We start from the raw sequence: 17,120 nt of genomic DNA, 5'->3' as shown, positions 1-17,120 counted from the left end.
GACACAAATAGCATCCTCAAAGGCGAAATCGACCCTTTCTCTCTGAATCCTTCAATGTCGGGGTGAGTGCATGGTTTACTGGTACTGCTCAGCACTACAAATAAGCACAACTTTCTCCAACCATATTTGTCCCCAACAGTTTTTGTGCTCAGTTTGTGCTCTGTGCCACTGCCAAGTCCCAAAGAAACAGCTTTTGAAATCTGCAGGGGTGCCCACCAGTGCAATTCTCCATAGGAGACCTTCAAAGGAAATCAAAGCCAGGGTGTGTTTGCATGACCTTTGCATCCCGCCGTAGAGGCAAGGGTGCCGTCATCTTAAAGAAAGATTCATCAACCCTGTCCAGTCTAAACAATACACAGAATAGTTTGGATTGCTTTGAATGCCTGAGCTTCTGGGGGATATGGGCAAAGATCCTACAAATAATGATATCTTTGACAAGATAAAACACCTTAAGCAGAGGGAATAAATCTTAATGCTGTAGTTTGCTTCATGTAATAAATTGTCCTCGGAGAATTCTACACAGATAAGGAGAAATGTGCTTTCGGTTATTTTAGGATTTGAGAACTATGTAAATAATGACAGAGCATGACAACTCCTTTCAACATCCTATAAAACATAGGTCACACATAGCAAGTGTTGAGAAACATACAGACATCATACATCAAAGCATATCAACTAATTTGTGTTCACAAACAGTTTTAATAAAAATGGAATGTGGTAATAAATATGCTCTTATGCTACGTTATAGAATATTATCACATATCCAGAGCAACATACCCACAGCAGCCTGGGGTTAGGTGCCTTACTCAAGGGCACTTCAGCCATTCCTGCTGGTCCAGGGAATCAAACCAGCAACCTTCTGGTCCCATGGCTGCTTCTCTAGCCAGTAGGCCATGGCTTCCCAATATCACAAGCTTGTATTAAAATTGTAGTAGTGGTAATATTGTTCATATATACTTGTTCTTAATAAGCATTGAGTTGATGAATGGAACAACTAACTCCATAACATCTCATCTCATTATCTCTAGCCGCTTTATCCTGTTCTACAGGGTTGCAGGCAAGCTGGAGCCTATCCCAGCTGACTACGGGCGAAAAGCGGGGTACACCCTGGACAAGTCGCCAGGTCATCACAGGGCTGACACATAGACACAGACAACCATTCACACCTACGGTCAATTTAGAGTCACCAGTTAACCTAACCTGCATGTCTTTGGGGGAAACCGGAGCACCCGGAGGAAACCAACACGGACACAGGGAGAACATGCAAACTCCACACAGAAAGGCCCTCACCGGCCACGGGGCTCGAACCCAGACCTTCTTGCTGTGAGGCGACAGCGCTAACCACTACACCACCGTGCCGCCCAATTCCGTAACACTGTTCAGTTATCATGTTCTCTCTTTGAGCAAATTTGAACCATGAAAATGACTTCTGCTTATCTATAGCTGGTTAATCAGAGGAAAAATGAAAATGCTAGCAGGATACATGGTGCTAATGTACATTTATCAACGCCTATCTGTCCTGTTCGTGGCCCTTTCATAAAACTCTTGCCTGCAGATTTATGGGAGTCTTCTGTATATTTATTCAAAGTCAGGAGCTTTAAGAGAGTTTCGCTGTTCTTATGCTACTTTTAAATGGGATAACTTTTAACCTCAGGAGCATACAAGGTCCAAAATTGATTTTCTTTCAAGCCACTTTCTCACAATTTTGTCATTTGCCAGTTGCCATGTATTCACCATGTTCTCTGTCACATGACCCTCCTCCTACTGTGGAGGGTGAAGGTTCGCTCATAATTCCTCTAAGACACATGAAGCCAGGCAGCACGGTGGTGTAGTGGTTAGCGCTGTCGCCTCATAGCAAGAAGGTCCAGGTTTGAGTCCCGTGGCCGACGAGGGCCTTTCTGTGTGGAGTTTGCATGTTCTCCCCGTGTCTGTGTGGGTTTGCTCTGGTTTCCCCCACAGTCCAAAGACATGCAGGTTAGGTTAACTGGTGACTCTAAATTGACCGTAGGTGTGAATGTGAGTGTGAATGGTTGTCTGTGTCTATGTGTCAGCCCTGTGATGACCTGGCGACTTGTCCAGGGTGTACCCCGCCTTTCGCCCGTAGTCAGCTGGGATAGGCTCCAGCTTGCCTGCAACCCTGTAGAACAGGATAAAGCGGCTAGAGATAATGAGATGAGACTAAGGTTAAGTATCGTTTCAATTTTATTGAGTCAGATGCAGATTCTTCTTATCGATTCCGGTTCTTATCGAATCCCCGTTTCAATTTAAAAATCATACAAGTTGACGAAGTCACAGCCAGAACCAAGTATTCCATTTCTAGCCTAGCTCACTGGCGCAATGTTGCTGCAGTATCGGTGATATTCAAAATGCACACTGGACATTGCCCAGCAGACTTACACTCCATGCTTCCAAGTAAACCACATAAACAATGTGTCACCCGAACATCAACATCCCTTCCAGTCCATGCCCTTGCCATTCCAGATGCCAGGACTCAAACATTGGACAGAAGCTTTATCCACCAAACAGTCCAAGTCTGGAACACTCTGCCAGATAGTGTGGTTGGTAACATCACCCTGGCAGGTCTGGCATCATTCAAAACTCAGGCCCACCGATTTCTTCTGGCTGTCTAAGCTGCTGTGAACCATCTGAATAGTCCTTTAGTTGAGGAAACTACTTGGCTATTGTTTACTCTAGCGCTATATATACAAAAAAGAAAAAATCCAAAATGGTCAAGGGGCAGCACGGTGGTGTAGTGGTCAGCGTTGTCGCCTCACAGCAAGAAGGTCCGGGTTTGAGCCCCGTGACCTACGAGGGCCTTTCTGTGCAGAGTTTGCATGTTCTCCACCTGTGCTCACTCTAGGACCCAAATTGTTTTAGCAAAAAGTGCTAAAGACTCAAATTTTTCTTTAGCAATTTGCAATTTCGCTTAGCAAGAAATGCTAAAAGAACAGTTTTCTTTTTAGCAAAGTAATTTTTTTTAGCAAGATATGTTATACTTCTAAATGTTTCTTGCACTGACATAATATTGAAAAATGAATTGTTATTGTAGTTTGTTGGTGTTTCAATAGTGTTTGCAAGCTTGTTTCCTGCCTTTGTCTTTCCATGTTCTTGATTTATGTTCATAGCATGCTTATTTATTCTTGAATCCTCTTATTTTGATCATGTCATCAACTGTATATATGTAATGAAATTGTGTGTTTAATTCAACCCGCTTAATCTGGTTTACGGAGTCCATATTTTTCATTATAATTATATCTAACATCTGGTGTGATGTGCTTTGCATTCTTTGCTATCTATGCACCTTTTAGCCCTTAGTCACCCTCTGTAGTACAGTATGCTGTCTGGCCTGTGTGGGTATGTGTGTGTGTGTATAATTGGGATCCATGTGTTTAGGGGGAGGGGGGTGTCTTTATGGGTAGGATGAAGGGAGCTCAGGGAGTTAAAATCAATGGTTGTTTCTTATAAATTAATCTCATTACCCAAATATAACGATATTCACCATTAATTTCTCAAGTGAAACTTGCAGTCAAAACTTTGAACCATGTGCGTCAAAACGCTCTGAAAACAAGGTACACTTGGTCGATATATCCTGGTTCATCTGTGAGTTCTTCCAAAGTTCTGTCAGGGTTGATATGTCGAAAATATGTCTTTAGAATGGTTATATCGTGTTTTTATCCCTAACTGAGAAAGCTAACAGAATATTCTAATATGTTATCTCACTTTTTAGATAAGTTTTTGTCATACGTAAAGTCGGATAATTTATTTTAAACAAACCTCGCTATAATCTTGTTCACTAATGAGCGAGAATTGCCGACATTATCAGCGCAACTCGGAAATTGATCATTTTATATGTAAGGTCCGATGCTATTGGAAGACGTAATTTGCGGTCAACCAATAAGAAGTTTCGAAACTCGGGGGCGTTGGTTATAAATCAAAACATTGAAGATGGACACGAAAGGCAGGGCCTGAATTTCATTTTTCAGAATGGGGGGGAATTCCCCCCCTCAGTGACTCAAATGGGGGGATTTACACAGTTTGGGGGGGATTTATACAGTTTGGGGGGAACGCTACTTGTGGGCTTAAATAGCTTAGGTCTTACCTTCTGCCACTACTCAGATTGAAGATCTCTACAGTATGTAACCTTTTGTCACCATTTGAGGTATCCTTTTTAGTAGACTTTTCATTTTGATATCTCCAAATTTGGATAGCATTGTCAGACAAAGGGTGGATAAATGCAAGTATTATTCCCACCAGCCGTCTAAGATATGGACTGTTCAGTTTCGGGTGGAGGGTAGAAAACCACCACAAAATGAAAGAGATCCTTTACAGCATGACATTGCTGACTGACTGTATTATGCCATCAAACACCAATAGCCTTTTTCTAGCAGTGTGAGTAAGGCTCTAGGAAGAGTTTGGAAGGTTGTGTGTCTTTTAGTTAAGCTAATTTTACAACCTCCTTAGTGTTGCTTTACACAGCTGCTTCTTCCTCATCTTCATGCACTATTCTTTAAGTGTCACTGCTTCATTTAATTATAAAAAAAAGAAAAAAATCACTGTTCTTAATAGCACTCAATGAATTTATTGACACAACAAGTCTAACTTAAAATCTAACTTAAACCAGTCTGCTGACTTTTCAGGATTCTCTTAACTATGTTTGTGTTATTTGTCTCTTCTTTTAGTGGCCATCTCTTTAATCAGTGACCTTTGCTTTTTCCTTTTATAACATTTTTATATCATCTTTTTTTATCAACTTTTATATCATTTTTCTATTCTCATGTCTGATCTGATCATCCCTGTCCTCTGTTTAATGTCTACAATTAAAATAAGAAAACACTATCAAACTGTTCTTAACACTGAATGAATTTACAAACTTTGTTTCAGTCCACATACAGAACGTTAACATGACAACAGTCTTTGTTGACATTTCAGGATTCTCTTATACCATATAGCCCTGTCTCCTGTGTCATATGCCATCTTTAATTAAAAAAAAAATCAAATTGTTCTCAACACTGAACAATTCATCTTTGCTGAGTGCAGGATTCTTGTACATATGTAGTCTTTCCTACTCTTTCTCCTAGTGGTCATCCCTTTTGTCAGCATCAGTGTCCTTTGCTTTTCCTTGTAAATACTTTTTTCTTATAGCCATGCTCTGATTTAATCCCCTTCGCAACGTCGACGTTAATGTTAGCTGTCTCGTCCTGTGTATTCTCAACGGTATTCTCAACGGTATCACTCACACTGCTATTACCACCATCGGATTCAGGAGTTTTCCTCTTAGCAGGGGAAACTTCTGCCACTGCACTTGTACGTTTTAGCCAGCGGTCCATGTGTTTTACAGTGAAAGTCCGAGAGAGGAAGAGTGCGCGTGTTGTATCTGTGTGTGTGTGAACTGTCTGTGTCTGCTGTTTTTTTTCTGAGTAGGCTACAGGGGGAGAGGGGGGTCAGTCAGTAAAAGGAGGGTTAAATTCAAGTAACTTTGAGAACAGAAGGTAGTCGCGCATTCACACTGATCCATTATTAGATTGACGTTGTCGGGCAATGCAGTAATGTGTGCGGGAATCTCTCGCATTAGAATCGTTAAAGGTGCGGGAATTTAAAAAAATATGCGCGATACCCACAATCCCGCGCCCAAATTCAGGCTCTGAAAGGTACTGTTTATCTTGAGAAATCGCAATTGTTTGATGGATTTTGCTTAAACTTTAAATGACTTTCACATAAAATGCGAATACAGATGATTTTCTTTTCGCAAATTGGAATAAAACTTCGCAATTTGCGGACGTGCGAGCGGCTAGCGTGAGCCCAGATCCTATATGTAGCCTTTGTATGCAACAACTAACAGTTATCCCATGAAATCGAGTCGTACGATGAGAATGAGTGGAATAACTGTTTTATTCTATCCACATTCATTGGGTTTTGAGAAAAAGAGCATTTTTATTTTTAGCAAATTTGATAAATAAAAGCTTTATACAAAACATCCGAAAAAATAATTTCTGCTTAGAATGTAAACAAACCGGCAAAATGACAGTAGCAATTTGTGAAAAATGCAATGATAATAATAATTCTTGAAAAATTTAAAAAAAGATACGTTCTGACCATCAAATACTTTTATTCCATATTTTGTTGCTTTTTTTTAAGGGTTTTTCCCGCTTCTTCTTCTTCAGGGTTTTTTTGGTGGTTGGCAAACCAACTTAAAAGTGCATTACTGCCACCGACTAGGATGGAGTGTGGAACAGGAGATATTGGGGGGAAAAAACCTATATTCTTTTAGCTTTTTTCTGTTTCTTTTAAATACTTGATCACAATTTTTTTTTGGGGGGGGTTGTTTTTGAGTAGAGTTTTTATTTCATCCTCGGCTGGTTCAGTAACATGCTCCACCATTTTGTTTTTCTCTCCTCACAGTATGTGAGCTGATAGCCTAGTAGTAGAGTGGCCAATCAAAGCGCATGATTGCTCACATCCAGTGAATGTGGATAGAATAATAAGTGTTATCACAGAAGTGATAAACAAAACCGAATTAATTTTTTACTGGTAGTAGTAACTTGGCATTTTGGATTGGGTTCTGGGCGGCACGGTGGTGTAGCGGTTAGCGCTGTCGCCTCACAGCAAGAGGGTCCTGGGTTCGGGCCCCGGGGCCGGCGAGGGCCTTTCTGTGTGGAGTTTGCATGTTCTCCCCGTGTCCGCGTGGGTTTCCTCCGGATGCTCTGGTTTCCCCCACAGTCCAAAGACATGCAGGTTAGGTTAACTGGTGACTCTAAATTGACCGTAGGTGTGAATGTGAGTGTGAATGGTTGTCTGTGTCTATGTGTCAGCCCTGTGATGACTTGGCGACTTGTCCAGGGTGTACCCCGCCTTTCGCCCATAGTTAGCTGGGATAGGCTCCAGCTTGCCTGCGACCCTGTAGAAGGATAAAGCGGCTAGAGATAATAAGATGAGATGAGATTGGGTTCTAATTTGGAGCCAAGTTTTGGTTCCCAATGCTAACTGGGATGCGGCCAGTTTTGTTCTCTTGGACTCCCAGCCACGGATGTTTGTGTTATTATCGGGATGCGACTTGCAATCTCCCGACAAAAGACAGAATGCTCTTCTGTTGCCTCACCTATGCAGTATCTCCCTAATTGCGACACAGGTCTGTCCCATGACTTTGTCTTGATAACTTGATTGTGCATGTTAAATACTGGAGTGTAAACTTAGTTCTAGCTAGTGGTCCTGGAAGGCAGGAAGTCTGTATGACCTTGACACAAAATCAATAAAATTAATACTAAACAGGACCACCACTGTAGAATCTACTGGTTTACTAGAGATTCGGTTTCTACTGTCTATCACTGTGATGTCCTGGATGTATTCTGACATTATAAGGATTTTATAATGACATAGATTTGCTCTACATGATTGTTTCTCTTGTGCTATCATTTTTACATCCTTGTCTGTCAGTATTCATCACCAACAGCCACTGAAAGTCATAAAAGAAACTGCCCTCTCAAAGAACCCAAGAGTGCTCCAATTCACCAAGCCACATCTGAAGGAGAACGCCTCAGTGTCCGACCATCTGACAACAGTTCATCATCAAACCATGATGCTATTGCAAACTCACTAAATCAACCAACCACAAGTCTCTGTATTGTGCAGTTGACACTCGGGACCTAAAACCGTTGGGAGGGCCAAATGAAATAGTTGTGCTGGGTGATGTGGAGGGCATGCGAACCCACAAATAATTTAGCATGGGCAACAACCACTCTCACCATAATAACACTGACCATGCAGAGCATGATCTGAGGTGGAGAGCATGAATGACCTGACATTACAGACTGGCAGCCATTACACTACTGACAACAAGCCTACGGGTTATAATTTTCTTCACTGAACGTACAGTGCTCAGCGTAAATGAGTCCACCCCCTTTGAAAAGTAACATTTTAAACAATATCTCAATGAACACAAACAATTTCCAAAATGTTGAAAAGACAAAGTTTAATATAACATCTGTTTAACTTATAATGGGAAAGTAAGGTTAATAATATAAACTTAGATTACACATTTTTCAGTTTTACTCAAATTAGGGTGGTGCAAAAATGAGTACACCCCACAACAAAAACTACTACATCTAGTACTTTGTATGGCCTCCATGATTTTTAATGACAGCACCAAGTCATCTAGGCATGGAATGAACAAGTTGGCGACATTTTGCAACATCAATCTTTTTCCATTGTTCAACAATGACCTCTTTTAGTGACTGGATGCTGGATGGAGAGTGATGCTCAACTTGTCTCTTCAGAATTCCCCATAGGTGTTTGATTGGGTTCAGATCAGGAGACATACTTGGCCACTGAATCACTTTCACCCTGTTCTTCTTCAGAAATCCAACGGTGGCCTTAGATGTGTGTTTAGGATCATTGTCATGTTGGAAAAGTGCAAGACGACCAAGGGCACGGAGTGATGGTAGCATCATGGCAGACGTTACAGGAGTGTGAAAGCAAGGACTACTAGACTGACAAACAGTTTTTACCCCCAGGCCATCAGGCTTTTGAACCAAGGATTATAATCACCATCTACCTCTATATTTCCATCAGGCTTTGAGCCACGGATTATCTTAGCAATTTTGCACAAGACATTGCACAGTATATCTACCTCTATGTTTGCACATTGTTTGTTTGCTTTTTTTTTTTATAAAGACATTGCACAGTATATCTACCTCTATGTTTGCACATTGTTTGCTTTTTTTTTAAATGTTATCTTCATTTTTCACTCTACCTTTATATTTTGCATTCCATATGCACTTTATATTTTATATTTCATATATATATTTCTTTTTATTTTGGTAAGCGTAGTTTGGTCAGGCAGTTGCAAAATAAGAATTTCATTACCCAATAATAAACCGCTGTCTGTTATTGTGTATATGACAAATAAAAAATCTTGAATCTTGAATCTTCTCTTTCAGTATAGAGTAATACATCTGTGAATTCATGATGGCATCAATGAAATGCAGCTCCCCGACACCAGCAGCACTCATGCAGCCCCACATAAGGACACTGCCACCACCATGTTTCACTGTAGGCACCATGCATTTTTCTTTGTATTCCTCACCTTTGCGATGCCATACAGTTTTGAAGCCATCAATTCCAAAAACATTTATCTTGGTCTCATCATTCCAGAGTATAGAGTCCCAGTAGTCTTCATCTTTGTCAGCATGGGCCCTGGCAAACTCTAGGCGGGCTTTTTTGTGCCTGGGCTTTAGGAGAGGCTTCTTTTGTGGACGGCATCCATGCATGCCATTCCTCTGCAGTGTACGCCGTATTGTGTCACGGGAAATAATCACCCCAGTTTGGCTTTCTACTTCTTTAGATAACTGCAGTGAACTTGCATGCCGATTTTCTTCAACCCTTCTCATCAGAAGGCGCTCCTGTCGAGGTGTTAACTTCCGTGGACGACCTGGACGTCTCTGTGAGATGGTTGCAGTTCCATCTTTCTTAAATTTTTGTACCGCTTTTGCTACAGTATTCTGACTGATAAGTAAAGCTTTGCTGATCTTCTTGTAGCCTTCACCTTTGTGGTGTAAAGAAATTATTTTCTTTGGGGAATTCTGAAGAGACAAGTTGAGCATCACTCTCCATCCAGCATCCAGTCACTAAAAGAGGTCATTGTTGAAGAATGGAAAAAGATTGATGTTGCAAAATGTCGCCAACTTGTTCATTCCATGCCTAGAAGACTGGGTGCTGTCATTAAAAATCATGGAGGCCATACAAAGTACTAGATGTAGTAGTTTTTGTTGTGGGGTGTACTCATTTTTGCACCACCCTAATTTGAGTAAAACTGAAAAATGTGTAATCTAAGTTATATTATTAACCTTACTTTCCCATTATAAGTTAAACAGATGTTATATTAAACTTCGTCTTTTCAACATTTTGGAAATTGTTTGTGTTCATTGAGATATTGTTTAAAATGTTACTTTTCAAAGGGGGTGGACTCATTTATGCTGAACACTGTATATTCATTCATTTTCAGTAGCCATTTTATCCTGATCAGTGTAGCAACAGATTCAAAGTCTATCCTGGGAACAGTTAGCATGAGGCAGGAACACACCCGGGATGAGACACCAGTCCGTCATCACACGTTTTCACAAACGCATTCACACCTGGAGGTAATTTAAAGTCAGATCAAAGCAATCATAAAAGTACAAACTCTTCCTCTGAGATGCTTCAAGAACATCTTTTCTTTTATATTTTTTTAAATGGCGTTTTTCTGAGCTCACCCTAGTGCTAGAGTTGTAGCTTAGTGACTTGGTTTCCATGCCGACAGCATGAAAACATTTAGTTCTGCTAGCTGTGCTTAAAGTTTGTAAAAACTGTTATGACCCCGCCACTCCACTAGGTGTTCCTGTGTTCTTTTTCTGCTGCTTTGCTTTGCAGATTCCGGGTTGTGGGAGGGTTGTCTTTGTTATGAGACACACCTGGACCCGGTGTGGTCTCTATTGCTGGGTTTCACATGATGTCACATCCGCCTCATTAGTTATTCAAAACTTTAGCTGATGGTCTCCCAAAGCTCAGTTGACAAAGCGTTTGTACGGAGAAGGTGCATTGCTTGCGTGAAAAATGCCTTACGCTTGCGTTGTTTTAGGTTGTTTGAATCGATCAAACCGTGAAACTGATAAAAGTTTCTTCAGGGTTCCCCGGGGACTAATAAAAAAGGGTGAACGAACACAGGATTTCACAAAAAGACGTGGAGAAAGGTGGCAGTTGAACCTCTCACTGAAATCGAAGGGAGCCGAGTCGAAGCATGCTCGAGTTTGCAGTGATCACTTGGTGAAAGGTTTGTATCTCCCTCTCAGCTACGTCCTTCATGTTTTCCAAGGACTTTTCTTGCTATGTGTCGTTATTTTACGGTACTTTTTTTAGTCCCGAAGTGCTAAAGTCCCCAGCTGTTTCTTTGTTCACTCCTCACAAAGTCCATATGCATGAAGGTCGCGACAAAATTCTTCCCCAGCCGTACAGTTACAATGCGCCGTGATCACTTCTCCGTCTTGTTTAACCAAGATCCAGGTCTTTAAAGGGGTTTCTGATGATCTTTGTGAATGATTTACCTGAGAGATAAGAGCCAACACAAGTGAGAATCAAGCGAACCGTTGTTTGTTTACACTTCAACTTGCAGCGCTTCATTGTAAAGACGTGAACGAAAAGCTTAAAAAAAACACTTACACGGGCAAAAACAATACAGGATTCATTCGGCAGCGACTTGATACCGAGGTCCTTTACCCAGCCACATACAAAAAAGTTGTAAGCCTCCATACTCTTCCACGCTTTCATGTGTTTTGCGGTGTAGAAGGATGTCTGCAACACCAGATAGTTTGAGATGTCGGGGAACTCGACTGAAGGGTAGTTTTCGAGATCGTATGACAAATCCTTCTTTCCCAGACTGTAGGGGTCGATTCCATTGCACATAGCAATCTTCTGAATATATCTAAAGCCAGCAGTGGCTTCTAGATTACGAGCGTACTCTGATAAGTTATCGCTAGTTGTTTGCACTACAGCAGCCGTTTAGACCACCAGCTATTTCACTTCTGGTAAAACCACTAAGAAAAGTCACGTGACCGAAACCCAGCAATAAAAAGCTCCTCATCCTGCAGATCTCGTGCTCTCTCTATCGCAGCCACAGCTTCTGTTCAATTCTGTTTTGTTTGCTTGACACACACCCAGACATGCTTATACCACTGATTACTGACTTTTTACGTTTTCCTCCATTGTAGTTTTTTTTTTGTAAATAAATGCTTGTGTACGACTTACACAATCGTTTGGTCTCCCATCTTTGCCATAGTCTAAGAGATGGGCTGTGACATAACGAATATGATTTTAAAATATACTTCGTAGTGTCAGGAAATTAGGAGAGTGTGATGCGACTGGGTTTCGCTGGTGTTTATGTTTCCTTCAAATAAAAGAAATAGAGCCCTGCATAAAAATGCAGCACAAAGGACAGGGTTGCATTTTAACATTGGTGTGTATTCAAATATTTTTAAAGTGGAAGCCTATGTGCTTCCTAACAAAAAACAGGTTTTCGGTGTGAACTGGCCTTAAAATAACTCACAAAAGATCCTGTTTGGACAAACCAGATCTCTGGCCTTCTGGATTTTTTGTAAGCAAGCTGCAGATGTGTTTTTTTTTAATGTGTTACCTGTTGTTAAAATTGGTGCAGTAGGTGAGGTCTCTGCAGCCCAGCTGGCACGGTTCCCTCACATCTGCCAGGCAGGTGATGAGATCTGTCTCCACAGGGCTGTACTCACAGACCTGGTCAAACTCCTGCCACGTCTGAGTTCCCCAGTTGGTGCTGATCTCCTGGCACATAACTCTGTAGAAAAATAAGTTACACAACTGAATTCCGAGATGCAAACAAGTGGGCCTGTCAGATCTGCTTTGGGTAATGCATTTGCAAGCAAAATGTCATGCTACCCAAAACTGAGGTTCAAAAAAAAAAAAAAGACTGTGAGCCAACCTGCACTGTGAGGTATTCGCTTTGGAGCAGCAGTGGAGCTTGGCGCAGTCCATCTTGGCTGTTGAGGAGGTTTCTGGGTCAATTTTGTCCAGAGGTTGAGTGCTACCCAGAAAACATTGCCACAGTGGGTCCTGGGGCAGGGGCTGGCTTCCGCACTCTGCAATCAGGCCCTCCATGATCTCGTGCTCGGTGTTCATGGTGCGCAGGATCCGTTTACACGCCGTCTGGCAGTGTGCCTCCTCTGCCCGGTCACAACAGTACAGGCCTGCAGCAGCACATGTGCATATGTTTAGAAAGTATGACAGGAAGAATGCATGGAGATTTACTGGCATGGTGGAAAAGGTAAATGTCCTGATTAGGTCACAAGCATTTGATCTATTGCTTCTTTGAACATGACATGGTTTAACTTTGCTTCTCAAACAAATGGAACATGAACACCAACTACATTTTCGCAATAACATAAAAGCATGAAACCTTAACAAGTAAATGAATATCAGCGAGCCACATAACGAGGAGAAATGCATTATATACACTGCAAAAATAAAAATCTTAGGAAGTTTATTTGTCTATTTTCAAGTCAAAACATCTAGCCACCCTTATTATAAGACATAATTGCCCAACAAGCAAAACCTCATTTAGCTAGAAAGGCTAGTTTTTAGACAGTCCATCTTGAAAATCTTGTATCGACAAAACGTCTTGAAAAAGTCTTATTTGGAGCACCTTTGAAAATAAAACAAGTTTTTTTTAAAACAAGTAAGTACATTTTGGACATTTGTCAAATGCGGTTCATCTTGTTTCAAGAAAAAAAAAACAAAGTATGCTTGTTTTGGGAATAAATGAACTTTACTGAAATCTTTGAATCTTTCATTACAATTCAACTCCACCTTACAGATCCTACGTTTACTGCGACTGTTTTCTCAGTCATTCAGAGTGAGCTCCTTCTAGATGCTGTACAGACTCTAGACCAGACAAGTGCCTTCAAAAAGGCTATGAGTGAGTGGAGGGCGTTTTAGTGAGGTCTTTTTGGAATGCTGTGAGTTAAGTTCAGTGTTTTTTTTTGTTTGTTTGCTTGGTTGGTTGGGTTTTTTTTGTGCCTGATCTTGTAAACCCCTCGTACACATGAATAGTCAGTGCCCCCAAAATGCACTGTTGCTTTGGCGTTGTGTAAGCACTGTAAGTCAAAATGCGTAGACTTTAAAAAATTTTTTTTTTTTTGGTGCCTGAGGTCCTGGGGAAGTGGAATCTTAAGAGACGTTTTAATGTTTGAATGTTGAAATGGGAAAAAAAAATAAACTTGTTGCAATGCTACACGTGTCGTCAACTTGATTCAAGATAGTCTCTGGTCTCATATCTAGAGTATTTTACTAATTACAGGTCACAAAAGGAGAATCTTTTAAGCTAGCAATGCTTAGTTGTAGAATTTAACAATCCTAATATTAGTATATTTATCTTAAATTCAGTTTTTACTGCTAAGACTTTGTCATGAATTTAAGTGAAATACCCTTAAAATGAAATAAATAAAAATGACTTGAATGGCTAAATGTAAGAAGTACGATCTTGTTATAAGAACTATTTTGATTATTTTGAGTTAATCAGATCTCACATAAGTTCCCCAATCTTATTTTGGAATTATTTCATCTAAAAACAGGTTAGATTTTTCATCTTACTTTAAGAAATCTTACCAAGTCAAATTTGACTAGTTCCATTGGCAGATATTTTTCACCTGATTCAAGCAAATATGCTTTGTTTTAATCTTTTATTTCTTATTTTTGAAAGGCCATTTTTTGCAGTGTATCAGGTCAGTTAGGCAGCTGGAGTTCATATGCTTTCATTTTGGGTGAAGTAGGATCATATGATCATCAGAAATTTCAGTCTGGTGATTTAATGGAAAGAAATATGCAAGTTCATATTTGTGGCAGCCGAGGAGAACCATTCACATCACTTTGACATTTCCTATTATATATCGTTCTGAAAACTACATGTGTCTCTTTCGCTAATAGACTATATGGTCAAAAGTATGTGGACACATGGCCATCGCACCCATATGTGCATGCTGAACACATAAGTTTCCATGTTTGGTAAATTAGGTGAATATAAACTGGATTAATAGTTAGATGGATCATTTTGCTGTGCTCACTGTCGATGGGACTCCTGGTGGGATATGATTTGGTGTAGTTGGCCACACAGCTGATGAGCTGAGGGCTAATGCTCTGGCAGTACTCCTTGACGGTGTTGATCTGAGACACAGTGGGTGAGGAGTCTGTGCGAAAGATGGCCTGGCAGTATTCCCGGCAGTGAGTGTGTCTCCCTGCATAGCTGCAGCACACTGAGCCCACTGCAAGAACACAAGAGGACACACCAAACTCAGCACATGGGAGCATATACATATTACTATATTATATATTCTATCTACATTCACTGGATATGAGCAATCGTGTGCTCTGATTGGCTACTCTACTACTAGGCTATCAGCTCATATACCGTGAGTAGAGAAAAACAAAATGGCGGAGCGTGTTGCTGAACCAACTGAGGATGAAATAAAAACTCTACTCGAAAGCAAAACACCCAAAAATACAAAAAAAAAGCAACAAAATATGGAATAAAAGTATTTGATGGTAAGAACATATCCTTTTTTATTTTTCAAGAATTATTATTATTGCATTTTTCACAAATTGCTACTGTCATTTTGCTGGTTTGTTTACATTCTAAGCAGAAATGATTTTGTCGGAAGTTTTGTATAAAGTTTTTATTTATCGAATTTGCAAAAAATAAAAATGCTCTGTTTCTCAAAATCCAGGGAATGTGGATAGAATAAAACAGTTATTCCACTCAATCTCGGTGCTATGCACTTCGTCGGCTATCAGCTCATGCGCGACACAATTTCATGGAATAACATCTATCTATCTATCTATCTATCTATCTATCTATCTATCTATCTATCTATCTATCTATCTATCTATCTATCTATCTATCTACAGTGCCCTCCATGCTTATTGTCACCCCTTGTAAAGATTAGTAAAAAGGGTTAGAAAAATCCACCTTTTGAAGTCGCTTCATCTCACACTGAAAAAATGAGAAAAGTCCAACCTTTAATTGAAATAAATTTATTCAGAGGAAAACAAATCCCTCATCAAGAAATAATTATTTTCAACAAAACCACATGCGCCACTATTACTGGCACCCCTGGAAATGATCGTGAACACAATGTAACTGGAGCATATTTCCCATTTAACATAAAGATGCTGTTGCAAACTCACTAAATCAACCAACCACAAGTCTCTGTATTGTGCAGTTGACACTCGGGACCTAAAACCGTTGGGAGGGCCAAATGGAATAGTTGTGCTGGGTGATGTGGAGGGCATGCGAACCCACAAACAACTTAGCATGGGCAACAACCACTCTCACCATAATAACACTGACCATGCAGAGCATGAAAGACCTGACAACAGACCGGCAGCCATTACGCTACTGACAACAAGAAACTGCCTACGGGGTATAATTTTGGTCAGGGTATCAGGGTATTCAGAGTGTATCCTGGGAAAATGTCCATTTCTACTGTTAGGGGATTAATAAAAAAGTGGACACCAACTGGAACTGTTACAGACTTGCCTGGAAGAGGACCCAAGTTAATTTTGCCCCCATGTACAGTAAGGAGGATGGTAAGAGAGGCAACCCTCCAAAAAAAAAAAAAAACCCCAAGGATCACTGTTGGTGAATTACAAGAAAAAGTAAAATCTTGGGGTTTCCAAGTTTCCAAAACTACCATCAGACGCCACCTCCATGCCAACAGATTATTTAGAAGGTTTGCCAGAAAAAAAGCCTTTTCTGTCAGTTAACCACAAACATAAGCACCTGAAGTCTGTGATACGCTACTACAACTTTGACTGGAACCGTGTTCTATGGTCTGATGTAACAAAAATGGAGCATTTTGGCAATAAACACTCAAGGTGGGTTTGGTGTTAAAAAAAAAGGATGGCTATAATGAAAAGAACCCGATCTCAACTGTAAAATATGGTGGAGGTTTTGTGATGTTTTGGGGCTGTTTTTCCTCCAAAGGCCCTGGAAACCTTGTTAGGGTACATGGCATCATGGACTCCATGAAATACCAGGATATTTTAACCCTCTGGAGTCTAAGGCCTTTCAGAGACTTTGAGGCTGTTTGCAACACCCTGACATTTTCAAGTATTTCAACTAACTGTAAACATCTATGCAAAAGTGGCACATATGGTTGTATTCTGAAAAGCCTAACAAAAAATAATATGAAAGTAAAGTGAATGTAATACAAACACGTTTTATTTAAATTGAGTGTAAACACAACTGTACAAAAAACAGGTTTTAGAGGTCTTCAAACAGTGCAAGAAAACACACAATAAATATATCTAGCCAAGACTTTTGAAGTTTGAACCTTGTAAACAAAAGTGTTGGCTGCATAAAAGTAAAAAGAGCATTTAGAAATGTTTTGTTGTTTCCATACAAAATGTAAAAAAGTAACTGTATGTCAAGCCAGTGTCTCTGTTAGTCGAATACTAATTAGATGGGCGTGAAACACCTCTGATGGCCCCCACCCCCCTGTCACTTTCCATGTGCTCTGGCAAGACATTGCCTTTGCCTTCTGGCTGAATGGGGCGTGCTCGCACCTCTGAAT

At 40.4% G+C, this 17,120-nt stretch overlaps 1 protein-coding gene across 2 annotated transcripts in view; it reads right to left on the bottom strand.

Moving 5' to 3' along the window:
• Positions 1-17,120, bottom strand: part of reck (reversion-inducing-cysteine-rich protein with kazal motifs) — a 193,917-nt gene that overhangs the window by 73,371 nt on the left and 103,426 nt on the right. For both annotated transcript variants that reach the window (XM_060922458.1, XM_060922457.1), the window contains exons 8-10: positions 14,613-14,810; positions 12,476-12,740; positions 12,158-12,331 (exon numbers count right to left, since the gene is read on the bottom strand). In XM_060922458.1, coding sequence (XP_060778441.1) covers positions 12,158-12,331; positions 12,476-12,740; positions 14,613-14,810 — 637 coding nt within the window. The remainder of the gene's footprint in view (positions 1-12,157; positions 12,332-12,475; positions 12,741-14,612; positions 14,811-17,120) is intronic.

This window comes from Neoarius graeffei, chromosome 5 (genome assembly GCF_027579695.1).
Source record: "Neoarius graeffei isolate fNeoGra1 chromosome 5, fNeoGra1.pri, whole genome shotgun sequence".
NCBI classification, from domain to species: Eukaryota; Metazoa; Chordata; class Actinopteri; order Siluriformes; family Ariidae; genus Neoarius; species Neoarius graeffei.
This window is presented reverse-complemented; position numbering and strand designations above follow the sequence as displayed.